We start from the raw sequence: 27,046 nt of genomic DNA on the forward strand, positions 1-27,046 counted from the left end.
CCAAAAGGTTGGAGATGGATGGTTTAGGGTACAGTTGCTTGTGCTGTACAAGACTGATCATTTAGGATATGCTCTCTTTGCTCTTAGGACAGATGGGGCACAGTTAAGCTGTGTGACTTACCTGATTTTATTAAATCCTGTCACAGCTGGAATAGGACCTTTTTTCTGACTTAACTAAAACGAAAAAATTAAGACTCAGTCCACCAGATTGATAGGTACCAAATCACCTAATAATTGGCCCAGAACCCTGTCATTCTATGAAGCAAACTAATGACACCTGACGTTCCATGAAAGGTGAGAATCTGATTCAACAACTAAGTGATAGCTTAATTCCTAAGAAGTATTTGCTTCCAGAGAAAAGACACTTTTCTTTTTAAGCCAGGAAACATAGTATATATTCCCAGGATTATGAATTCATACATTGTTATGTTTTTCACTATTGTTATAGGCTTAGTTTAAGTAAAATTTTTGTCAGTGTGAAAAATCATATTGTGTTTCTGTATCTAGCGGCTGCAAGATATGTGCCCCTCTCTGAGTTCCTAGTTCACCGTGTTAGCACAGAGTTATATACTCCAGGAGATTTAGTCACAAAAAGTGTGTTCAGCTCCGGGTCCATAAATCACTAGACTCAAAGACCTCTGACTCTAGTCAAACGGTAGTTACACTAGGATTCTGAAGAAAAGAAGAATAGAAATGGCTTTACAGATTTTGCTTACTACTTGCTGGAAATAACTCTGGGAGGAGTTAGCCATTTCCCTCTTTACCTTTGCCCAGCCCCCTCCAGTCTCTTTGCTGAGCTGCAGTGCACCATACTTGTTTGGCATGTTGGTGGGAAAGGAAGTGCTAGGCATGGCAGTGTACCCATTTTGTGTGTGCAAACTCTAGATAGGCACCTGCGTTTCTCTTTTTGTCTCTTTAGCCCAGGGGAAAACTTAGCTTATTTCTCAGACACTTTGAGGTGAAGGCAAAAGCATAAGACCTTAATTTTGCTCCTAGTTTTTTCATAGTTATTAACTATAGGATGTTGGTCCATTCTATCATTCGTTCATTAAATATCTCTTGATGGACACACATGTACATAAAACTATGAGAACTAATAAAGTCAACAAGGTCACAGGTACAGGATCGGTATATAAAACTCAGTTTCCATATATTCGCAAATGAACAATCTGAAAATAAAATTAAGAAAATAATTTTATTCACAATAACATCAAAAGAATATAGTACTTAGATATAAATTTAACAAATACAAGACCTGTATCTAGAAACTTGCAGAACACTGCTGAGGGAAATTAAAGAAGAGTTAAGTAAACAGAAAGACATCTCATGGTCATGGACTGAAAGAGCCAATATTGTTAAAATGGCAGTTTTCCCCAAATTCATCTATTTATGCAACCCAATCCTATCTATAGTCCAGCAGGTTTTTTGTTTTTTTTGCAAAAATTGACAAATTAATTCTAAATTTATAGGGAAATGCAAAGATCCACAATAGCCAAAACCATTTTGACAAGACTAAAGTTGGAGCACTTAAATTTCCTAATTCCAAAATGTACTCTAAAACCACAGTTATAAAGACTGTGATACTGGCATTAGAATAGAATATAGATGAATTAAACAGAATTGATAGTCTAGAAATCAACCTTTCTGTTTATGGATGATTGATTTTTGACAAAAGTGCTGTGACACTTCGTGGGGAAAGAATAATCTTTTCCACAAACGGTCCTGGGAAATCCACATGCAAAAAATTGAACATACGCCCTTAACTTCACACAATACATGAAAATATTAACTCAAAATATATTAGAGACCTAAATGTAAGAGTTAACACTATAAAACTTTGGAAGAAAAATAATCTTCTAGACCTTGGGCTAAGCAGAGATTTTTTATTTTTTTAAGATATTTATTTATTTATTTATTTATTTATTTATTTATTTATTTATTTTAGAGGGAGTGTGAGTGGGGGGAGTAGCAGAGGGGGAGGGAGAGGGAGGGTGGAAGACTCTCAAGCAGACTTGGCATTGAGTGTGGAGTTGGACACAGGGCTTGATCTCACAACCCGGAGACATGACCAGAACCAAAACCATGAGTTGGACGCTTACCCGACTGAGCCACCAGGTGCCCCAGGCAGAGATTTTTTTAGATGTGATATCAACAGCATACTTCATAAAAGGAAAAACTGATAAATTAGACACCACCAAAATGGAAAACTTTCGTACTTCACAAGGCACCATTAAGAAAATGATGACGAGTGGGGAGATCATCAGCTAAAAGGCAGGGTGGGGTGGGTCAGAGAGGTATATGGAAACCTTGAGGACCGAGGAGAAGATAGGAAGTATTCCCTGGGAGTACAGAAGAACACCTCTTGGGAGAGTATAGTAGGGTAGCAAAGCAGAACGGAGTCTTCCATTTGAAGTTAGTGATCAGAAATATAGGTGAAGCCAGGTAGCCCAGTTGTATTTTCTCTCCAGCTCTGTCTTGCTGGGGTTCTGGCACAAAGAAGGCAGATACTTGCATGAGCCAGAGGAGGGACTTGGCTACGCTAGTATAGTGGAGAGGTGGCTGGGGGACAAGGTTTTGCTGAGGCTATTTGCAAAGCAATGACTATGATGCTGAACCATGAAACCTAAGCTGGGAAAGACACAGGCTTCAGTGTGCCTTTCTGTGTGAGCAGAGGCACTTAAACTGGTCCTTGAGTCACAGTTAATGGAACACAAAGTGCTTCAAAGCAGCTGAAGAGCAAGTATATTACATATAATTAGTTTACCCATGATACCAGTATTGCTTGTCATTGTGAAGATTACAAATTGTTCTTTGGCATAGCTTGTATGCCCTGCAGTGATCCTTACACATCCTTCTGGAACTTGAAGGAAGCTACTTGAGGCCTTTGTCTGATAGTTCCCCTCACTGACATTTTCATGTTTTTTGTTTCTGTTTGTTAAAATGTCAGAATGAGGAGTTTCTCACTGAATTATGTTCATTCAACTCTTGAGCTCTCACAGGCTTTCTGAGGCAAAGGGGACTAGGCAAACGGGAGAAGAGATATTAAAATGTATTATAAGCAATAATAATTACTAAAGCTAGGTTGTACCAATACAAAATTATTCAGATCTGTGGGATAGAAAGTCCAGAAGCAGTCTCAAATATATGTAAGAATATATAGCGTGTGACATTTCAATTTTAGTATATGTGCTGCCGAAGCGAGCACGGTATGTGACATTTCAAAATATGGGGACAGGATAGATGATTCAGTAAATGGTCTTATACCTTTACCTTATATCAATACAAAAATACTTTGCAGAAGGAAAGTATGTTATGGATTAAAGAACCCCAGAGCATTAGAAAAAATAAGTCGGGGTGCGCCTGGGTGGCTCAAGTTGGTTAAGCGTCTGCTTTGGCTCAGGTCATGATCCCGGAGTCCCAGATCGAGCCCCACATCAGGCTCCCCAACCGGCGGGGAGTCTGCTTCTCCCTCTGACCCTCCTCCTCTCGTGCTCTCTCTCAAATAAATAAATAAAATCCTTTAAAATAAAAAAAAATATGTGGGAATTTATGTGACTGGTTACTCTAGAGGGATTTTCTAAATATAAAATCAAACCATAAAATAAATACGAACTTTTGCTTAAGTGAAATGTTTAAACTTGTGTATGCCACAAAACAGTTAAACACTAAAAAGTAAAATACAAACAGTAAAAAATATTTCCAACTATATCATTAAAATATAAAGAATTCTGGGGCACCTGGGTGGCTCAGTCGGTTGAGCATCTGCTTTCAGCTCAAGTCGGTTGAGCGTCTGCCTTCAGTTGTGGTCCCGGGGTCCTGGGATCGAGCTCCGCACCAGGCTCCCTGCTTGGTGGGGAGTCTGCCTCTCCCTCTCCTCCTCGTGCAGGCGCGCTTTCTCTCTCACTCTCTTACTCTCTCTCTCTCTCTAAATACATACACACACACACACACACACACACACATACATATATATGTATATATAAAGAATTCTTACAAATCATTCTTTATAGACGGGACTTCAGGAGGAAAGAGAGAAAAGAAAGAAGTGTATGTAGCTAAAACTGTATAAAGAAAAATAAATTAATCTCTATCATTAAAGTAATGCAAATTAGAATGTTGGGGTACCTTTTTTACCTAACAGATTGGCACAGTTTTTTTTTTTTTTTTTTAAAGATTTTATTTATTTATTTGACACAGAGAGAGAGAGAGGAATCACAAGCAGGCAGAGTGGCAGGGAGCGGCAGAGGGAGAAGCAAGCTTCCCGCGGAGCAGGGAGCCCGATGTGGGACTCGATCCCAGGACTCTGGGATCGTGACCTGAGCCGAAGGCAGACGCTTAACGACTGAGCCACCCAGGCGCCCCTAGATTGGCACAGTTTTATGACTAAACTCATTTTTGGTGAGGGGGCTGCTAGCATTTTATGTGAATTGATAGGACCTTTTTGGAAGGCAGTATGGAAGTATTCAATAAAAGCCTTAAAATTTCTAAGCATACTCTGAGCCAGTTCCACTTCTAGAATACATTATAAATACATAATTATGGATAAGTATAAATGTTTACTGTAAGAATGTTCGTTAAAGCATTATCTTATAAAGGAAAAATATATTTTAATAGCTTCCATATCCCCCAAGTTGGAAATTTATCAAATAGTTATGATTACATGCAGTGCAATTTATGTGATCATTAAATATGCGCTAGAATATTGAGTGACATAGAAAGGTGATTGGGATTTAATGTTAAATGAAAGACATTACAGAATAGGATGACCTATGTAATCTTACATTTATAAGAGCAAAAAAATATGTATATGTAAGGGGATGAGAAGGCTACATTAAATATATTAACTTTATTTTTGATGGGATTATGGGTGAGATTTCTTTGTGCCAGTCTGTATTTACTGCAGTGCATATGTGTTTCCTCTTTCATAAGGAAAATGTTATTTTGTTAAATTTGAAAAGAAAATCTGTAAGGAGCCAATAATTTGGAGAACTGTAAGTTTTCTTGTTGTAGGCCCAGTCAGTACGTCCTTTTTGACCTGGTGCAGTATGTCTTTGCTGTGGCTCACAGACCCTTCCTGCCGTACCCTTTGCCGCATTTTGCCTATCGGTAAGTAAAGTGTTTCTTTTTATGCCTTCTAAAATAGAGCTAACTCCATACATTTGTTTGTAATGCTGTCATTTAGGGTTATAGGGAGTATGTTCGTTATAGTAGAGCCTCTATCTCTTAACTAGGAGGTGCTCCTGATGTCTTGATGTTAGTCTAGGACAGAACCAGAGGTGTCTAAGAAAGGGAAATGTGGATTAGTGTGGATGAGAAAAACAACGTGTGTTGAGAGGTTAAATCTGCAGTTCTTCAGATTCTCTCGTTAGAAACCATGGAGTTTTAATTTGGAGAAGTGTCTTGCTCGGCAGGTTGTATGAAGGAGCAATCAGATTTCCCTAAATCACTCACCCAGACGTGGGAAAGGATCTTTCTTTATTAAACCAGTCTGATCATATAATTGGGGAAAGGAGCTGGGTTGATTCAGACTTGACCTTGTGGTTGCCTTATCTTCTTCTTGTCCTGCCTCTTGATTCACTTCTTCCCTTTGCAGGTTTAGAATCTGAGAATGATCGTGTCACATACTTAGTGGTCTGGTCGGGGAGACCTTCACATCCAGTTTGCCAGGGATTGACTTATAAACCAACATGGCACTTCACTCCTGCATTCACTCAACAAATATTTCTTGAATGCCTACTATGTCTGAGGCAAGGCACTAGGGACTCAAGATATTATACTAAACCCTTAGAAAGCTTGTGATCTAACACACGTCAGAAAAATAGGCAGAATGCAGTGTGATGATACTATTTATTGGGGGTGTTCTGTTTTTCAAGCCGCCTACTTCATTCTCACTTAATACTCCGTGACTGACTTAGGTTAGGGAAGAGCATGAAGTATATGTGAAGGAGGAGGGTTGGGGGCCAAGCACGAGGAATACGTCCGTTTAAAGGACCTGCAGAGTCAGGGAAATTTATCAAGAAGCTCAAAGTGAGTCATCAGACATGTAAGTGAAAAAAGTGGAGCATTTGGAAGCCTAGATATCAAGGGGATAGGGGCTGTTTTAGGGAGGAAATGACTGTTTCAAGAAGGGAAGCGAGGCTGTTTGTTCACTTCTGTACCTCCCGCACCCGGGACAGTGCTTGGCACACAGTAGGTACTCCGTCAGTGTTTGTGGAATAAAAGGCTCCAGGAAAGTCAGATAAGGTGAAGGACTTAAAAGTATCCACTGGAGTCGGTAGTGGGGTCATTGTGATAGCGGCTTTGGTGCCGCCAGACCGCTGGGAGCTGCTTCCTTGGCTGTGCGTGGGATTGAGAGTCACTGCGTAGTGGAGTTGCCATATGCAAACGGACTGGCCCACCGAGGGCACGGAAATGGACAGCGGAGGTCCTCTGTTAACACGCAGCCAGAGCAGAGAGTTGGAGGTTGGTGGGGGGTGTTCTAATTACGCTGTAATAGCCCAGTAAAGTGCCATCGGGACAGGTTGTCTGGAATCTGAGACTTTGTTCCCAGAGAAATTTTGACCCATCTTCAGCTTCCCTTTTCATTTTTTTATGCACATTGGAGTGATGTTTTTAAGTTTTTAGAAAGCTGTGGAACCCCGCATTCAGTGACCCCCTGGAGACCTACTAGGTAAATCAGGTAGAAGCAGAGCTGCTCTAGCTGTAGTGAGGGGCGATCCTCAGAGCACGTACTCCCAGCCTTTGCCCCCAGTGCTCTGTGGGGGCCCTGAGGAATTCCTAGAGCACCCTGGATGCAGGCTGAAACCCCTGCCCCGAGGATACTTAACAGGAACTTGGTGGCAGATAAGGAAAACCCTATTTTCAGTAAGAGTGGAGAGATGGCATTAATTGAAGCAGGTGGCTCTCTTGTCCTGGGTTTTATGTTTGCTTCCTGATTTGAATCATCCGTCTTAGGCTTCTCCTTACTTTTGAATTTTTTTGGTTCCCTTGGGGCGCCTGCTTTTAAGGATTACAATTTGCATCTTAAATACTACTCAGCTCGGCCCACGTTCTTAACAGAAGCATATCTGAATGTCTGAGGTTTAAATTAGATTAGATGGCACTGACTTCTCTGAATGTCAGATACTTTTTGTTTGTTTTGTTGGTAGTAATGGCTTTATTTTAATTTTCAGTTGTTCGGATTTGTTGTGTCTTCCGTGGAGAACAGGGCTGCTATCAGTGAGGGCAGTCAGGCTGGGTTAGCTTGAGAGGAAAGGTAACCTCACAGGTAGTGGTGCCAGGATATTGGTTATTTTCTTAAAAACAAAACAATCAGTGAGCTCCTGCCTCTATGCAGCCTTTCTCCTGGTGCTTCTGGCAGGCTAGCTTGAGTATTGGGTATGGAGACGCTTATCACATGTGCTATATTTATGCCTTTTTCCAGATGGCTAGCACGACTCTTTGAAATGAGTCCATTTGAGCCGTGGACAACAAGGGATAAAGTGGAGCGGGTGAGTATGTGATGAACATTTGCCTGGCCAGGTACGGGGCAGAGAGCTACAGAGATGGATAAGTTAGAATTGATTTTTGTTCGCTTGCTGGCTTGGGTTATTTGCATGCTCTTGTCCACTATCCTTCTGAGGTGAGCCCCGCGGCTTGGGCCCTGAAACTCTCCCCGCCTCAGCCTGCTCCAGCTGTGGGGGTGCTGCCTTAGTTTCTCTCCAACGTGGTCTGTTTTCCTTCTCTGCTGGATCATTCCCTACAGCACACAAACATGCCTTCAGGGCTCTGTTTTTTTAAAGGTGAAACCCTCCCTTCCCCTTTGTCCCTTCTAGCCACCATCCTGTTTCTGGGTCCTTTTGAGTCCTAACTTTTCAGAAGAGCTGTCTATTCCTGCTGTTAACCGTTGCTTACCTCAGTCTTTCTAACCCACTCCGTTCGGGCTCTTATTGCCATTTCTCCCCACAAGCTGCTCTTTTCCAGATTACCTGTGATCACCCCTTCTTTCCCTGAACCCTCACTTGCCAGTCTGTTTTGTGGCCATCTCTGTATTCCCTTGCTTTTCTTCCTCTCACTCGGCCATGCTTTTTGGTTTCCCTTCCTGGTTTGCCCTCTTCTCCCTGATCTGTAAATGTTGGGGGACTGACAAGCTCTGTCCTTAGCCCTTTTGTATCTTTGCTCATTCTCTGAACGACCCTCCCCTCGTCCCATGCCCCAGCTGCTGTCTGTGAGCTCACAGCTGCATTTTTATCTCCAGCCTTGAATCGCCCCCCACCTTCCCCAGCTGCAGACTCTTACATCTATTTGGGTCTAATACAGTTTCCTGAAACTTAACATCTCCACAAATAGAACTGCAAACCTGCTTCTCTCCTGGCCTCTCTCATCTTATGTTAATGAGATCACTGTTCTCTCTGTTGCTCAAGCCAAAAACCTAGGAATTCTCCCCTGATTTACTCCTTTCTCTTACCAGTCTAAACCAGTATTGTCCAGCATAACTTTCTGCAGTGACGGAAATGTTCTGTAATCTACAGTGTTCAAAATGTAGCGACTAATGATGTAATGTATGGTGATTAACATAACATAATAAAAAAAATGTAACGACTAGCAACATAGGACTGTTGAACATTTGAAATATGGCTAGTGCAACAGCAAAAATAAGATTTTAAGTTTTATTTAATTTTAATTAAACTTAAATGAAAATTACATTTGGCCAGTGGCTACTGTATTAGGCAGCACAGCCGTAGACCATCAACAGGTATTATTCAGGCAACCCTCAAAATACATGCCAGATCTTACTACTCCTGCCTCTCCAGGCCCTTTGTTTTGTTTTGTTTTTCAACTTTTTATTCTGAAGGTGTATGCAATAATATTGAACATTTTTGGCTTAAAGAAAGGTATCCACTCTGCCTACCCTAATCCAAGTAGGTCGATTATTCCTTTCTCATTCTCTTGACCAGTCTTGGGCTGCCTGCCTGTCTTGTCCCTCTACAGTGTGTTGGGTTCCAGAGCTCTGGCTCTTTCTGTCTTGCTGTCTCCCGTGCTGGTCTCCCACACTGCGGGTAAAAGTATTTCGAGGAAGAACACAAAATAAAATAAAAATTCTGTATTGTCTCTATCTTTGAAGACCTGTTGACCTTTTCTCAACGAGAATAGCCAAATGATCCTCTGAATGTTACCTAAAAGTTAAAACATAAAGATGAGAAAGTAGTCCTCGGGGAGCAGATGTGAATGGGGCAGGCCTGATCCTCCCCTCTGACTGGTTGTGTCTGGAAAGCTGAGACCGTTTTCAAGATATCCCTTCTACGTTCATGAAAAACCAGACAGGAGGACTGACTGTCTGAATACGTGCAAATGTGTCTCTTACACTGATAATGGAGTGGGTGTGGATACAGTAGGCCGAATGGGCTTTGGATTTGGAGGCTGCCTCACAGCACTCCGATCAAAATTGCAGACCTTGTCAGGTGGGGAGGATGAAGGAGCGAGTTGCTCTATATGCGTATTGATTCTCTTCGTGTGCTTGTGGATGGTCTGGGATCGTGGAAGTCTTCCAGCTCATTCTCCTCTACAAACAAGATGGGTTTGGTGTTTTAGATCTTGGTGAGCATCAATCAACCAGATGAAGTATAGTAGGAGCATAAAGGTTAATGGATTATCTCTTAATGAGCAAGGAACAAATGCCAGTTATCTCCGTAATTCAGTAGTGTGAATGGAAGCAGGAAGCCCGTGCACAAGGGAGAATTGGGGAATGGGCTGCTTCTGCATTAGCCCCTGTTTTATTTTCTTCCTGGACCTCCTGTGAAGCCACCTTGACAACGTGACTGGTGCTTCTCCATTGCGGATTGATTCTGGTTCAGTCTGGGGAATGGCTCATCTGGAGCCAGTGTTCTGTGTTCGTGGGTAGAGCTGTTTGCGCTGATATTTGGTGACCTTGACTTTTTCCTTCCCTTAAACTCTTTTTCTGTGGTCTACTTTTAGTGAGGTGCAGGAATCAAAAGCAGCCACGTGTCCTTTGGAGACAAGTCTCGGGGATGGGACTCAGGCCAGCTTGAGTGTTTCAGGGTTCGGTGAGATAGCACTTTGTGTTCTTGGTCAGGTCTCAGAGTTCTCCATGGTTCTGTGTGTCCACAGCTTCACATCACGGACATGCTGTTGCCCCACCTGCCTGGCTTGGAAGACCTTGGAATTCAGGCCACACCCCTGGAGCTCAAGGCCATTGAGGTGCTGCGGCGCCATCGTACTTACCGCTGGCTGTTGTCCGAAATGGAAGACGTGAAGCCGACCAAGACGGTCAACTTTTAGTAGCCCCTGCGCTGCCCCGGGGTTTCCGTGTCGGTCAGGTCGCCCGGCTGGGACCAGCCCACTGTCGTTAGAGAATCTTGTATATAGTGAATAAGATCCCTCTATTAAACCATCTGAGGTTAAATTCGGCTGCAGCTTTTTCTTTCCTCATTTAAATAATGAGAAATTCAGTCATTCAGAATTTGAACATAATTTCATTAAATACATATTTAATAATGACATATTTATCATTTATTCTCTGAAATATTGAAGGATTTGAATTTTCCTATGTCAGGCTATGTCTGGCGTATGTTTTGGAAGACAAGGACCCCTTTTTAATGTCCAAATATTGTGATGACCCCGAGTGATATGGGATTGTCTTTTAATATCCATTAATTGAGAAAATACATAGTGTGCCATAACTAGCCTGAACTTATTCACACTTAAGATATTTTAAAAAAATTTATCTTAATGACATCTACAAAAAAACTAGTTTGTACATGTAGAAACATTGTCTGTAGACATGGGTTCTCCAATGACTTGCAGTAATTCTGCAGTCCTCTGCTTGGATCCGAACTCCCCGAGACCTTTGTCCCGCTGCTGTCCGGACAATATCTAGATGATTTCAGATCCGTGGTTGCGGGTGGATTCTCTCCTGTGCAAAGGCAGGGCCATGGCCTCTCTTCAGTCATACCGCTGCTTAGGAATCAGAAATTTTATATAAGCTGTTAACATCACAGCGAAGATCCACATGAACAGTTGGTGTGGTGTGGGCAAGTCCTTCAGTGCAGTATGATTAAAAACTCCCGTAGTTTGTGGCGAAGCTGACACACTGCCATTTGAGGTGACCCAAGGTTGGTCACTGCATTCCACTGCAGTGCAGCCCCTTGATCCGGTAGGGTGGGAATGTCCAGGGAAAGCCTGTTCAGTTCTGGTAATGTCCATCTCGTCCTCACAGAGTAAGGAACATGAATATGGAGGGTGAGTTCTCTACCTGCGCTGTCTGCATGCTCCAGAATCTTTTGTCCCCGAATGGACAGAAGTGTGCTATTCAGGTATGGTCATGGACCAACAGCATCCGTATCACCTTGGAGCTTGTTGGAAATGCAGAATGCCAGGGGCACCTGGGCGGCTCCGTCAGGTCTCCAACTCTTGATTTCAGCTCAGGTCATGATCTCAGGGTCCTAGGATTGAGCCCCGAGTTGGGCTCTGTGCTCAGCGGGGAGTCCATTTGTCCCTCTTTCTCTCCCCCTCCCCCCGCTCATGCTCTCTCTCTCAAATAAATCTTAAAAAAAAAAAAAAGTGCAGAATGCCAGGCCCTACCTGTTGGATCAGGATCTGCATTTAGAAAAGGGCCCTGGAAGATGTGTATGCACATTAGTGGAAAAGCACTGATGTGCAGAAATGCTGTATCAGAGTGGGGCCATTCCCATTACTCAGGTGGCTGAGGCCCACCCAAGCCTATTAAATCAGAATCTCTAGAAAAAAGACTCAGCGATTTTATTTTTATTAAACATGGCAGTTTATTCTGCACAGTAAGATGTGAGAATCACGTTCTAGGGAAAGGAGCCCAATTCCAGCTTTACTTTTTGTCTACAGCGAAGATAACTTATTTCGGGTGACACCCAGGTTGGTCACAAGCCAGCCGGTAGGCACACATGTGGGTGGGTGTGATCTGAAAAGAAATCATAATTCTATAATGTACAGCATCTTCTCTCACAGAATTTGCATGTACCGGCAGTGCTGTTTTTCATTTGTATCATAACTCATGGTGCCACATGCTTGCTTTCTCTAAAAACCATGATTCAATCACGGTAGTTTTTCTTTCCTGTCATGGCCAACACCTTTTATATTTTATAATGCATCCTTTATTATCCTGATAAGAAAATCATAGCTTCTATAACATGCAATCAAAATACAATGTTGTATTAATACAAACAAGAAACAAAGGTAGTACATAATAAAGCAACATGTACTCCTGTATACTGATGTGTGCACAGCCATATGGAAGGCATGAGGAAGTTGTTGCTTGCTCGCCTCCGCTGGGCGGTCACAATGGGCACAGGTGTAAACTGGCCTGACATCGCAGGGGAGGGGTTGTGTTGGTCACTGAAATACTGTGAGCACCGCCACTGTTCATGATACCAGCTTCTGTATTTAGTGAACAACTAACTTCTTGTAAAGTTCAGAACAAAACAAAACATAATCCTTTCTAGGTTTATAGTAATTGCATTCTTAGAAAATGCAGCATAGGGACGCCTGGGTGGCTCAGTCGGTTAAGTGTCTGCCTTTGGCTCAGGTCATGATCTCAGGGTCCTGGGATCAAGCCCCACGTCAGGGTCCCTGATCAGCAAGGAACCTGCTTCTCCCTCTCTCTCTGCCTCCCCTCTCCCAACCCCCTGCTCATGCTCACTTGCTCTCTAAAATCTTAAAAGGAAAACCCAAAATGCAACATATTTTATTTTTTTATTTTAATTTTTTATTGTTATGTTAATCACCATACATTACATCATTAGTTTTTGATGTAGTGTTCCATGATTCATTGTTTGTGCATAACACCCAGTGCTCCATGCAGAACGTGCCCTCCTCAATACCCATCACCAGGCTAACCCATCCTCCCACCCCCCTCCCCTCTAGAACCCTCAGTTTGTTTTTCAGAGTCCATCGTCTCTCATGGTTCGTCTCCCCCTCCGATTTACCCCCCTTCATTCTTCCCCTCCTGCTTTTTTTTTTTCTTAACATATATTAAAATGCAACATATTTTAAACCCATACCAGATGTCCCTTATATCTGTAAAATAGAGTTAGATTCTAGTATGTTTCTACTCCTCATTGGTTGTGTTCTGACTCACTGTGGTAAGCCTACCACTCCTGGTTTGTGCCCACTAAATGCTCCTGGTGCCCCTCAGTCATCATGATAACCAAAGGTACCCACAGGTTTTCCAGATGCCTCTAGGGGGCTTTACCACTCCTGTTAAGAGCTATTGCTGTGATCCATGCACAGAAATTTTTGAAAGTATGTTGTAATCTTGGGGGTCAAGGGATGAGTTTAGGCAAGGTGACAGTGGTTGAACTTAAAAATCTTAAACACCATTGAGCAGAGTCCAGTTGTGCAACACAAGCACCTAACATTCTCTGTCGCTCTTGTACCAGACAGGCCCAGGGCACACCATGTTTCAGCCTTCTGACTTGACCTCGGATTTTCTTCCACCGCAGTACACTCCTCAGTAGAGTGCACATTTGAAGTTCGGAATGCAAAAAAGCTGCCTTAGTACCTCTGGTACTAACTTTTGTTAGGTAAATTATTACTATTCGTGGTTTGCCCCGAATTAGCACAATAACCAAACTTCTACGGGTGATTTTGCTGGGTTTCACCTCCTGGTCTGCCAACCCCTCTGATAACTGTTCCTTTGGGCTGTCCTCCTGGCTTGTCCTCCTGTGCTTCTTCCTTAGACCAGTGCCAGAAATTTTCTCTTTCATTTTCCTTGGCTCCTGAGGAATCCTGTTTAATCTGGGTTACCTGGCATCGTGCCTCAGCTTCAAATCAAAATGCCGCGGCAGTCAACTGACCATGAAGGAAATGTCCCCTGGGCCTCCATTGAATAAATCATGAACCAGACAGTACTTTTCCTGATCCTTCTAAATGAAGTCAAAACTATTTTCTTCCTCTCCATTGCTTATCTCCTTCTCTCCAGACTTCATATTTTCTATCTCTCAGGGAAGACAGCCTTTTCACTTTTCTCAAATTGTTCCCAGGAAACTCCACTTGGATCTCTCTATCTCTGTCCTGGTCACTTGTCCACGGGGGACAATTTATGTCCATGTCTTGCACATGCATATTGTCTCCTCAGCTCAAGTAATACTGCCCAAAGTCCCAGCATTAAAGATTTTCATCCATTCAACTAGTAACGTAAAAGTTAAGGGAAGCTGCAGCCCTGGAAGTCAGCCTGGGTTCCGCCCGGGCTCCGACTCTTCCCAGCTGGGTGGCTGGGTTGTTGCTCTTCCCTCCCTCCACTGTGTAAATAGGTTGTGGTGAAGGTTTCTTAAGAGCATGTGGATAAATCACGTATCACAGTCCTGGCAGATAGCAGATAATATCAGCTGGGGGTTGACTTACCCTTTGGGCCATTCTTGTGCTGGATGATGGGAGTACAAGGATGCTTTCCACTCAATGAATTCACAGTTCAGTGGCAGGAAACAGAGAAGTAGTAGTTACTGTACTTCAATGTCAATTTTTAGGTTTCGGGAGGACAATTTATCAGTATAGAAATTTTCAAATGATATAATTTGTTGAAATAACTAATTTTTAAACTTTTATATTCAATCTACAATTCTAATTATACATTTATTGAATTGAGCAATTGGCTTTGAGGGATTCTTATGATTTAGTTGCTTAAATTTCCTGAGATAGTTAAATTCATTCTTAAAAATAATAAATTATAAGTAAAAATTTAATAAATTATTTTTTCTGTTAGGTTTTGCAACTTAAGTTTTGCAATATACAAAACCTTCCCATGTACTTGAACAAATCTAGTAAAGCTAATAAATTAGTTATATAAATACTAACATTAAAGTCTGGTAATCATGACACTATTTACAAACTTTGAAAAATTCCTCCTACCTTTCAACTTAAAAACCAAAGTAAATAAATAAAATACACATTTGAAACTGGAATCATAAGATGAATCTGTTAACTCTAAAATGCTAAATTTTTAAATATTACAAATACTTTTCAGTACCAAATATGCAGAGGATATTCCCAAATTTGACATGAAATATTAATCAAGGTTTGAATTACTTCATTCTGTATATTTAGTTTTAAGTCTTTCAGAAGTGGAAGACCTTTACCAACTAAGGAGGCAGTCGTCGCATCCCAGGCTTTTTGGAATGCCCTTCTCAGGGCATGGAGATTGTAAGTGACCAGGGTCAGTGCCCTGGGCACAAGATCTGGGACACTCATATCCAGGGTGGTTCTTTTCATGGTGAAGAGGGACGAGCTGAGTGTTCATTTGTAGGGCCTTTTTTTTTTGGCTGAGACCTCAAATCATGCTGTCATGGGGGAGCACTTAGAGCCTGTGTTCTCTGGATTCAAGTTGCATGTGACCTGATCATCACAGATGATATCAACCTTCAAGACTATAAACCAACCCCATTTGTAATTACATTTGCATTTATAATTTACCAACATTTATCATTATACCTCTATAATCCAACAAATCTATTTACTTTCTGATCCTACTCTAAATTCCTTTCATGTTCTTCCTGGCCTTCCTGTATATCTCCCTCAGCTTTGCTTGGTCCTAAGGTCACCTCACATACTTTATCCTAATGACAAATATAAATTCTATAATGGAAGCATATATGGAGATATATGTCAAGAGCTCTGGGAGTATTGAAGGAAAGGCTATTCTGAAAGGGTTGGGAAAATTCCACAGAAAATGAATTTTAAAGCTGTCTTGAGGATAACCCAGAGAAACACATGAGTGTACATATGGGTTTGTTGTTTGTGTGTTTGGGTGAGGAAGAAGCAGTCACTTGGCATGAAGAGAACAGCATGAACAAATGCACTGGGGCATAGAGAGTAGGTGGTTATCTGTGGGAGGTAGAGTCCATGTGTTGGGAGATGGAGGAGTGGGGAGTGTGACCCTTACCTTGGAGGTTTAGCAGGTAAGCTCCGTATGGAATTGGGTTCCAAGGTGAACTCCAACACTTCTCAGCTGGAAATTTGGACAAATCACCTAACCTCTCTTTCTCAGCCTCAATTTCCTTATCTGTAAAATGGACATGATGATGGTAATACCTACAGATACCTAAATCATAGGATTGTGGTGAGGAATTAAGTGAGATAATGCATGTAAAATGCTGAGTCTGGCACATAGTAAGCACTCAGTAAACATTAGCTATAATCACTTAGTAGGGAATACCATGACTATCTGAGTCCATGCATTGGTTTCCTGACTTCATAAGTAATGTCTGTCTTTCCTGAGGGAGGGAGTAATCCCTGTTTTCCAAGTAATGGAAACAGGGGCTTAGGGAAGGTGAATTGCCACATTAGTAAGTAGCTGAGCTGCTTTTCTAACCTGGATCTATCTGGTTACAAAATGGGAGCCTTGTTCCAGGAACGGTTTAAGGATGCTCAGGAGAAAGACACAGACAGATTTACATTCTAGAACGTTACGAAGTGAGTGGGAGCTGTAGGGAATGGAAGGCATATTTGAAGAAATCTCTCTGGTGAAGGAAAGACCTAAGAGAATGAGCAAGGGCAGGGCAGAAATTTCAAGGGTGTCAAATAAAAAGCAAATTCAGACTTAGGGAGAGGTTTTATTTGAAAAGATTATTGCCAGGGAGGAAAGAGACTATTGGAGTCAAAGAGAGAGACCAGAACTAAGTCTGAGCTCAACTCTGCTGAAGCAGAGCATGGGATGATTCTTAAAGGGCGGGGGGTGAGCTGGAGGAGAAGTCCTGAGGGACACTAGGCCATCTGGATTCCGTGAGGCCCAGGATGAAAGGAGGTCACAGGTCATCTGTGTTTGTTCACTGGCTTTATCCAAAGGGAAAATAAACCGTTCTTAATTGTATGACAGGAGGTGGTTTTTCAGATTGGAGTGAGGTACCCAAGTTATGCTCCTACCCCTCTACAGAGACTGGGACATAGGGGGTGCTATCTCCCTGATGATTACATTTCAAAGGGATGGTCCTTGAGGAAAACATTCCTGCGCTGTAAAATGGACAAAAGGCTTTAAAAAATATTTACATACATCTCAAAGGGGCAGAGAAAGACTTCACACGTTTTCTAAAGAAAATGCTCTAAGGGAGGTCAGGGGCCTAGAATCAGGAAAAAGCCTGTCCAAAGTTTAGTCATGCTGAGGGAGTGGTAAGGCCCTCTTGATCAGGGGGTACATAGATGCAAGCACCTTGATGCGCTGGGATGATGCCCGCATAGTCTGGTTCTGGAGGAAGTGGACGGGATGGGAGTCAGAGCACAGATGGAGGATTAGCTTCAACACCAGGACAGTGTGGGTTGATAGTAATAGTAGTATGAAAGTGAATATTAAAAAAAAACTTTTCCTAATGTATCCAAAGTGCAATGTCAATTTCTGTCTCTCAACTTCTTTAAAATCTCAACACTAGAATGTAACCACATGAGACCAGGACTTTTTTTTTTTTTGTCATATTCACTGTGATGTGCCCAACACCTAAAACAGTGCTAGAAATCTATTCGGCACTCAAAAAGTATTTGCTGAATGAATGGGGTAGGGAGATTCTCACCTTAATATTCTTAGGTGAAAACTCCATCTGATCCCAAATTGTTCTGGTCTTGGTCACATAATAACAATTTTAATTTTGTAATAAAATCTCAAGGCTCAATTTTGTCATGAGGATGCCCAGTCTCAGGTAATAATTAAAATCCTAGCTTGATAGGCTCCTGGGTGGCTCAGTCAATTGGGCGTCTGCCTTTCAGCTCAGGTCATGATCCCAGGGTCCTGGGATCGAGTCCAGTATTGGGCTCCCTGCTCAGTGGGGAGCCTGCTTCTCCCTCTCCTTCTGCCCCTCCCCCATGCTTGTGCTCTCTGTCTCATACTCTTTTTCTCTCTCTCTCTCAAATAAATAAATAAAATATCAAAGAAAAGAAAAATCCTAGCTTGGTAACCTAAATCTCTTCTCTGCTCCTCAGCTGGGGTCCAGGAAGATGGTGTGGTTGGGCCTTCACTCATCTTCATCCTCACTTAGCCAACAGAGGTTTTCTTTGCTCCAGGATTGGGCCAAGGGTGAGGGAGTATGGGGGAAAAGGCACGGTCTTACGCGGCAAGGGTCTTCACTGGCAGATAGATGTGTGGGCCTTCTCGGCAGCAGATGTTTAAAGCTGAATGTTGTGGGGTGCTTTCATGAAAGTGATGATGGTTTGCAATGGTAATTGAAGCTATGGAAACAGATGCTGTGGAAGATAAAGTATCACATAATTAAAACATCACCCATTAACATCTTAGCACAAATTGAAGTGGCTACAGCTCATTGATAAGGACCCGAATGGCTGAATAAGGATGAATAATTTACAGAGTGATATGTGTGTGGAGTGGGGTGTCAGATGGAAGCAGTACTAAGAAATGTGAATTCAGGAGTTGTAAGGGAATGTAGACATGATCGGGTCTAATCTCCACCTGTTGTAACTGAAGAAACCAAATAAAAACGAGAGATGACAGCTCTAAGGATCTGGGTGAGCAAACACTTCTGGGGCCAGGCAGTCAATAAATAGGATGATGGAAATTGAAATGTAGGGGAAAATGTGTACTTCCATGGAAAACAGTGCATCATCTGGAGTCTAGACTGTAAAGGAGAATTCACCCCACCCGGCTATCTGGTTCAGATTCTGTGGGGGCTATTTCACAACTCTGTAAGCTGAAAATAACTGCTAGCAATGCAAAAATAATTCTTGTCCACAGACACGTGAATTCTGTCCAGCAGGGATTCGGCAGATCTTCTTCCCTAGTTTTGCCTCCAAAGGCATTTTTATTTCAATATTCCTGATCTTTGGATTCTCCTTTGAACTGGTTGTAACATCTCACCACTTGACTCATTAATGAATTAAATACAGTTTTTAACATGTGTTCACTTTTATATCTGTATGAGAGTCGTGATTGGTACCTTTGTTTCAAAATTATCCTTTAACTCAAGGGACTGGAGCGAACTGGAGCAGTACCCCCTTGCTTTCTCCAGATGATTATTTCCAGATGGGAATGTTGGTCAGTGTTACCAGCTCTCCACAGAATTTCACGGGAAGCTGAAAATCTAATTTTTGTACATGTGTGAAACCTCTTGATTTTTAAATATTGATGACTGAATTTTTTAAAAAACAACAACAAAAAAATCTGTGTGTGCCCCCCAAATCTCAGTGGCTCAATCCATTCCAATGGCCACCATGTTGGGTCAGGACAGCAGGGCAAACCTGGATCCAAGGAGTACCATATGCTGACCTGAAGTAGACCCTGGGCTCCCTCATGTATTTGCTCGCCCCCATGGCCAACCTGTGAAGTAGATACCACTCCATGTTACAGGGCAGCAGCCAGTCCAGACCTGGCTCTTCTGCCCAGTGCTGTTTTCCCTACGACCAGGAACAGTGGGTGTTGGAGGAGGAAAGGAAAGTTGTCATGCTTTATAATTTTGCTGGGGCCAGCATAAGCCTGAGCTGTGAGATCATCAGGTTCACAAGAAATGTCAGTTGGGAGATCCTTTAACAGAGTGGGTGGCTTGGGTTTTCAGAGAAGCTTTCATAACCCACTACCTTCTCCAAATGATTTGTTTTAGTGCCAAATGAAGAAGTATTCCTAGGTTCTTTAAACCTAATACCTAGATTCTTTCTCAAGGACAGTACTAAGAGGGTGGTTGTAAATCAAAATGGAAGCAACAGCATGGATGAATTTTTAGGAAAACTGACAGGATCATAGGATGGATAAAAAGCAAAGCTTCTTCACTTTTGAGTTTCCTTAATAAGTTTCATGACCAGAGTGCATAAAGCATTCATTCATTCATCTAAAAAATTACCGACGTCCTACCGGACATGTCTAGCACTGTACTAGAGTCTACTTGGCATATCACATACATGTAAGACTTTCTGCCCCTTCTCATTTCACTTACCCCAATAAATGTGCCAGGCAAGACCCTGAGTTAGACTCATAACACAGATAAGGGGAAGCAAGGTAGATTCACCTAAAGATTCACAGCTGATATCATAAAACAAATGCAATGGTATCCTAAGACATCAATGATTCTAAATCCAGAGCGCTAAAGTTGGATTATATAATTTCTGTGGGGCTCATAACCAGACACTTTGAAACAAAAACAAAAAAGCAGAATATGTGAAGAGCTGATTATTGATAAAAATAAAACAAACCTTTTGATGACCCTGGTTCAATTGCTTTCATTGAGTATCACAAAGTTTTCTATTCAGTTCAATCTGGCAGAACTCTCATGAAAATTACAGACATTGTGCGAGGTGCTGGGGAGTCCAAGATAAGAAATTGACACTACTCTAAAGGGGACCCTGTAGCTGGTCTTTTTTTTTTTTTTTACCACCCCTCCTCTTTTTTTTTTTTTTTTGCCACATGGCCTGAGAATAATTTTTTTTAAATTTTATTATGTTATGTTAATCACCATACATTATTACATCATTGGTTTTTGATGTAGTGTTCCATGATTCATTGTTTGCGTATAACACCCAGTGCTCCACTCAGTACATGTCCTCTTTAATACCTATCACCAGGCTAATCCATCCCCCAACCCCCCTCCCCTCTAGAACCCTCAGTTTGTTTCTCAGAGTCCATAGTCTCTCATGGTTCTTCTCCCCCTCCGATTTCCCCCCCTTCATTTTTCCCTTCCTGCTATCTTCTTCTTCTTCTTCTTCTTTTTTTTTTTTTAACATATAATGTATTATTTGTTTCAGAGGTACAGGTCTGTGATTCAACAGTCTTGCACAATTCACAGCGCTCACCATAGCACATACCCTCCCCAGTGTCTATCACCTAGCCACCCCATCCCTCCTGCCCCCCACCACTCCAGCAACCCTCAGTTTGTTTCCTGAGATTAAGAATTCCTCATATCAGTGAGATCATATGATACATGTCTTTCTCTGATTGACTTATTTTGCTCAGCATAATACCCTCCAGTTCCATCCATGTCATTGCAAATGGCAAGATTTTGTTCCTTTTGATGGCTGCATAATATTCCATTATATATATACCACATCTTCTTTATCCATTCATCTGTCGATGGACATCTTGGCTCTTTCCATAGTTTGACTATTGTGGACATTGCTGCCATAAACATTGGGGTGCATGTACCCCTTCGGATCCATCCATTTGTATCTTTGGGGTAAATACCCAGTAGGGCAATTGCTGGGTCATATGGTAGCTCTATTTTCCACTTTATGAGGAATCTCCATACTGTTTTCCAGAGTGGCTGCACCAGCTTGCATTCCCACCAACAGTGTAGGAGGGTTCCCCTTTCTCCACATCCCCACCAACATCTGTCGTTTCCTGACTTGTTAATTTTAGCCATTCTTACTGACCACCCCTCCTCTTAAAAGAACTTTTCCTCTATTTGGTCTTTTCCCCTCTGTACTCATTCCAAATTTCACCATTGTCAGAGTTTTCATTTTAACATAGAAACTTGAATTTTTATTCCCTTGCTTAAAAAGCTAAATGGTGGGGGAGTCAATCCTAGTTTGATAGGGATAATGCTGTTCTTTTTAGGTGTGTGGACTCTGAAATGATTGTGAAGAATCAGACAGGAGGGGGTTCAAAGTTCATTACTGGCATTTTGCCTAACATCAGGACAAGAAGGTATAGATTTGGGAGCTGTCAGTACTGAAGGAAACCCAAAGGGGAGAGAAGAGCCCTTGAAACCAAGACAGAACCAGGAGACATGATGGGGATGCTGGAAGCCTAATCTAGAGAGAAATTTGCAGATCACTGGGGACTCGGCATGGCCATCTTGAGTCTTTTCAGCAGAAACCACTTGGTTCCTTTGCTCTTAGTGAAAATGACAAAGTTAATATTGAAACCAGGTCCCCCAGCATTAAAACTCCAGAAACCAAGTTGAGGTGTAAGTTGTCCCATTTACAGGAAAACTGTTCCAGAAATGCAGGGAATTTACCATGATATGAATCTTCAAATCACATGTGCCCAGTTTGGAGATGAGAGTCCATTATGGTGTGACAAAGGGTGCTATCTCATAAATGGCCTCAACATTACAAGTAATTGTGCAAAGAACATTCTTAGACACATTGCCCACATTTCTGATGGTCTTGTGAGGAAATGGAATTACTGGGCTGAAGGAAGTGAACATCATGATAACATGATTAACTGGTATGTGCATGTTAGTTATTATCATACACCAAATTCTGTCACTATTAGGGTCTGTTTTGGAGCTCTACTGTTTCATCAGTATACCATATTTTGTGGCAAATTGGATTCTATTTTAATTATTGTAGTTTTATGGTACTCTTAATGTCTAATGAAGTACACCTGAAGCTCACCTTGTTACTTGATGGATCAAGACCTTGGATGAAATGAGGAATTGGGTTTAGAAAGGAATAACTCAGGTCTTTTGAAACCCTAGCCAAGGAGGGGCTGCTCCCAGGGCAATCTCAAATGCATGAGTTGTTCCTCAATAAGAATTGAGTATTTATGTTCAAAACTAAGTAAGTTTTTTTTTTTTTTTTTTTAAATAAGAAAAGAAACATATATGGTTGGGCAGATATGCTATAGTTCTGGAAATAGAGTTTTCTTCACAAGGCTTCTAGGGAGATCACCTTGAAACATTGGAAGATTATTGGTTTTGATTATTTTGTTTGATCAGCCTAACACTTTCTTCAGTTAAAAACTTTTTTTTCTAACACACTTTATATGAAACAGATAAAAGCAAGATACTCTGTGGAAGCAGAAAGCAGTGAGGAGGACAGGTCTAGTGCTCTGCTGGCCTGCTGTCTACTTTCTGATCTTTATATCAGCCCCAGATGCATCTGATGGAGTCTCTAGACATCTCAGAGGATATTGGAAAAACTCTTGGCTTAGAACTATAGGGGTAAGAATCCAAGCTCCCTTGCAATGTAGAACTAGTCTTGGTAGCTGGCCAGGGGAATGTTCTGATGGCAAACTGCCCAGAAGAGGGGAGAATAGACCAGGGAGCCTTCATCTCCAGCTGTGTGAAGTAGGAGAAAAAATGGAGGGGAGGAGAGCTGAGCTCCTTCCCAAGATCTACCTCAGCCCTGAAGCACAGACAGAGCCTTTAGTAGGACCACTATACCATTTTGAAAGTCATGCCATTACTTGCTTGACTGAATCAGCTAGATTTAGAATCAAGCTGAGATATCAATCACACACACACACATACACACACACATACACAACTAAAACGTATACATAATAGGCTGTCTCCTACCTTGGTTCATACTGCCTTCCTGAACATGTATGAGAACATTTATATGTTGTAGCTCTGGAGGGAAGGAAGAAGAGTCTATTCCCAGAGAACTAGAATAATGACAAAATCCCTAATTAAGTTTTTGCAAACATTCTTCTGGCCATCCCCAAATAATCCCACTGTGGCAACATTAAAAATGGCTGAGTGAAGTCACAACAGTAGTAATAGCTGCCCCAGAAGCCTCCCACAACCCAGTCTGCCTCCAACCCTTCATGGAAAAAGCAATCTCTACTCATCCTATCACACAGAAACACATGTACACCATCACCACCACCACACATGTGTAGAGTCCTTGCATTACTTGTGGATGGTTATCTCACCATCTCTTTTACCTTATTCTGCTAATGTTGTGCACCATCCCAACTTTGGATAAAATAAGAGATTTTTCTGGCTGCTGCTAGACCAAAGTCTATAGCCAAGGAAGGAGGAAAAGAAAGAATGCTAGAACATCATTTCAAATATTTATTTAGCAGCCTCTCTGACTTTCTCATATTTCTTCAGTGATTTCAGAAAAAAAATTGCTGGAGTTCCTAATTGCTTTTATTTATTTTTTTATTTTTTATTTTTTATTATTTTTTAAAGATTTTATTTATTTATCTGACAGAGAGAGACACAGCGCGAGAGAGAACACAAGCACGGGGAGTGGGAGAGGGAGAAGCAGGCTTCCCGCCGAGCAGGGAGCCCGATGCGGGGCTCGATCCCAGGACCCTGGGATCATGACCTGAGCCGAAGGCAGACGCTCAATGACTGAGCCACCCAGGCGCCCCGTAATTGCTTTTATTTTTATTATGAGGAGCCATATGTTTTATTTGTACTATTAAAACTTTCTATTTTGTTAATTATACAATATCATGAGTATTCACATAAAAGTCTTTTTTATGGACATAAGTTTTCATTTTTCTTGGGTTGGTACCTGGGAGTGGAAAAGTTGGATCATAGTGTAGGTCTATAATTAACTTTATAAGTGAGTGTTCTGTAAATGCCAATTAGGCCATGTTGATATTGTTGTTCAGATCTTCCATATCATTAATGTGGTAGGAAGAGTTCTAAGATGGGCCCTATTGATGTAGTAAGAACATTAGGGTTCAAAGCTGACAGCCAAGAAAGAATTCTTGAGATGTCTTTGGTGCAAAAAGGTGACTTTATTAAAACATGGGGACAGGACCTGTGGGCAGAAAGAGCTGCACTGGGGTCATGAGGACTGGCCCATTATATAATTTCAAGTTGGGAGGGGGTTAGGGATAGTGTAAGTCTCTAAGGAATTTTGGAAGCAAGGTTTCCAGGACCTTGGGGGGCCTAGCTATTGTTGGGGAAAGGTCATTTATTACTGTCTAATAAAACCTTAGTCATGAGACCCTTCAGATGTATATCGCTGAACCATATGCTTGGGGGATGATTGCCAACATTAGTATGTATCTTGGGGGTTAGAGATAAAGGAAATTTCCAAAGGAATTTTTATATGTTAAAGTAGACTTACAGGATCCTGGGGTTGGGGGAGGGGGTCCAGTCTAGAATTGCCTTTTGCCCTTAGCAAGTATTAACATCGAGGCAGTTGAGTCCCTAGAGGAATGTCACCCTACCTGTTTCAAGCACTTGTCAGTGGGCTGTAGGTAGTAAGGAAAATTAATAATTTTTCTTCTGCTTTCGTTTTCCACATCACTATGATCTCCATTCCCTAATGTTACTTCCATGATTAAATTATACTATATGGCAAAAGAGGATTTTACAGATGCCATTGCAGGAGACCAGAATATGCCACTTCAAAATATGCCTTTTTGGCATAAGGCTTATTTTAAACTGATTATTTTGAGAAACAACAGTCACAGAAGAGCTCTGAAAATTGAGTAGCAGTTACCCTTTTGTAATGTAAATTTACATTTATAAAGGAAATCTCTATTTGTAATGGTATCTCCTTTTCTGTACCTGGAAGAGAGGGATGACAAGAGACTCATCAATGGATGAGACACCAATTTAAATCTGCATAACAAATCTTACTTTTATTTACCATACTTTTCCTGATCACTCCCCAAACCGGACTCCCTATAGCCTTCTTGTTTTGGTTTTAGCTGAAGATGATATTTAAACCTGAATTCTAAGGCACCATATTGAGTGTTATTCATTTCCCTCAAGTATCTCCCCAAGAGGTATACATGTTAAAAACTTCTGTTTAAAAGCTGTTTCTCTGGCTGGTAGCAGAGAAGGAAGTCAGATTTTGAGCATGAGGACGATGTGATGCACCACTGCTGACTTTGAAGATGGAGGGAATGCAGGTAGCTTCTAGGAGTTGAGAGTGGCCCTGGTTAACAGCCAACAAAAAAACAGGCTGCAGCTACAAGGAATTGAATTCCACTAACAACCTAAAGGACCTTGGAAGTGAATTCTTCTATAAAGGCTACAGAGCCCAAATTAGCTGATACCTTGATTTTGGCCTTGTGAGGCACAGGCAAGAACCCATTTAAGTTCATCTTGGCTTCTAACCTACAAAACTGTGTTGTTTGAAGCCACTAATTTTGTGTCAATTTGTTATGCAGCAATAGGAAGCAAATACACTTACAAACTTTTTGTTCTAATTGTTTTCTGACTTATTCTTTCCAGGATTGTAGATTTGCCTGTTTATCTTTAGTTCTGACACTTTTTACATTATGTATTTTGATTCTTTGTTATAAGTTTCATAAACATTTAAGATTGTTATGTCTTTCTGGTTGATTGACCATTTTATTATTTTAGAAATTTCTCCTTTATCTCTGCTAAAGCTCCTTGTTTGGAAGACTTTCTTGTCTGATATTAATATAGCCACACCAATTCTCTTATGCTTATTATTGCAGAGTATTTCTTTTTCTGATCTTTGACTTTCAACATATTTGTGTCTTTGTGCTTAAAATGTGTCTCTTGGAGACAGAATATAGCTGAGTCCTGCCTTTTAATATAGTCTACTTGTCCAGGGGTCAGCGAACTTTTTCTGTAAAGGGCTAGATAGTAAATATTTTAGGCTTTGTAAGTCATATGGTTTCTGTCAAAACTACTCAATGTACTGTTGTAGCACAAAAGCAGCCATTGACAATCCATTTATGTATTCCACCAAAATCTTATTTCAAAAATAGGTGGGTTTCTGGTTTCCAGCCAAACTTGGAAGTTGTCATTTTGTCCTAAGAACAAATAAAAAGCTGAATAAAGTGAAAATCAACAACTCTTCTCAGATCCTTCAGAGAATTGAGATCACCGGGCAAACCACTGCCCTCAAAATTAAAGAGACAGGCAGATACAGAGAATCACAACTTACTGGAGCAGAAACCCAGGAGCAGAAACTTCCTCAGGAACCAGTACTGGGATATGAAAACCTAAACTGTAATTGATGAATTGCTGGAGACTTAGTGCAAACAATTCTGAGGTTAAAAACTCCTTGGGAGGTCCAGTCTTACAAGGGTGCCCACACTTTTATTTTACCTCTAGTAGCGTGACCAGATTTTCACAGTAAATATTGGAGAAAAATCTACTTGTGCTTCTACCAGTGGAAAGAGAAAATTAATCATTTTGAAATATGCTAGAGCATTCTTCTTCTTTTTTTTTTTTTAACAAGACCTGCCTTCAAGAAAAACTATTTTACCAGAGCCTAACCTGATAGGGCTTTATCAGAGCCTAACCTACTTAGAGGGAAGAGGGAAATACCTAACTATAGCCCCCTGAGTCATCTTGTTCCACCTAAGTGTGTGGGGGAGAACTGAGAAGCATTTATAAAGTTCACAGTTGTAGGCACAGGCTTATTAAAAGACTGAGACCTAATCATAAGGTTATATAAAATTTCCCTTCCCCCCACA

The 27,046-nt window shown here is 41.4% G+C and overlaps 1 protein-coding gene and 1 long non-coding RNA gene across 2 annotated transcripts in view; both read left to right on the forward strand.

The window, feature by feature from the left end:
- Nucleotides 1-10,402, forward strand: part of NDUFA9 (NADH:ubiquinone oxidoreductase subunit A9) — a 34,423-nt gene extending 24,021 nt beyond the window's left edge. Inside the window, exons 9-11 of the mRNA XM_036082129.2 lie at nt 5,011-5,106; nt 7,424-7,490; nt 10,108-10,402. Coding sequence (XP_035938022.1) covers nt 5,011-5,106; nt 7,424-7,490; nt 10,108-10,278 — 334 coding nt within the window. The 3' untranslated portion in view covers nt 10,279-10,402. The remainder of the gene's footprint in view (nt 1-5,010; nt 5,107-7,423; nt 7,491-10,107) is intronic.
- Nucleotides 10,403-22,485: 12,083 nt separating this feature from the next.
- Nucleotides 22,486-25,926, forward strand: LOC144382111 (uncharacterized). The gene is made up of 2 exons (XR_013448524.1): nt 22,486-22,835; nt 23,836-25,926. It is a non-coding gene; the product is annotated as an uncharacterized LOC144382111 (long non-coding RNA).
- The last annotated feature ends 1,120 nt before the right edge of the window (nt 25,927-27,046 follow it).

This window comes from Halichoerus grypus, chromosome 6 (genome assembly GCF_964656455.1).
Source record: "Halichoerus grypus chromosome 6, mHalGry1.hap1.1, whole genome shotgun sequence".
NCBI lineage: Eukaryota > Metazoa > Chordata > Mammalia > Carnivora > Phocidae > Halichoerus > Halichoerus grypus.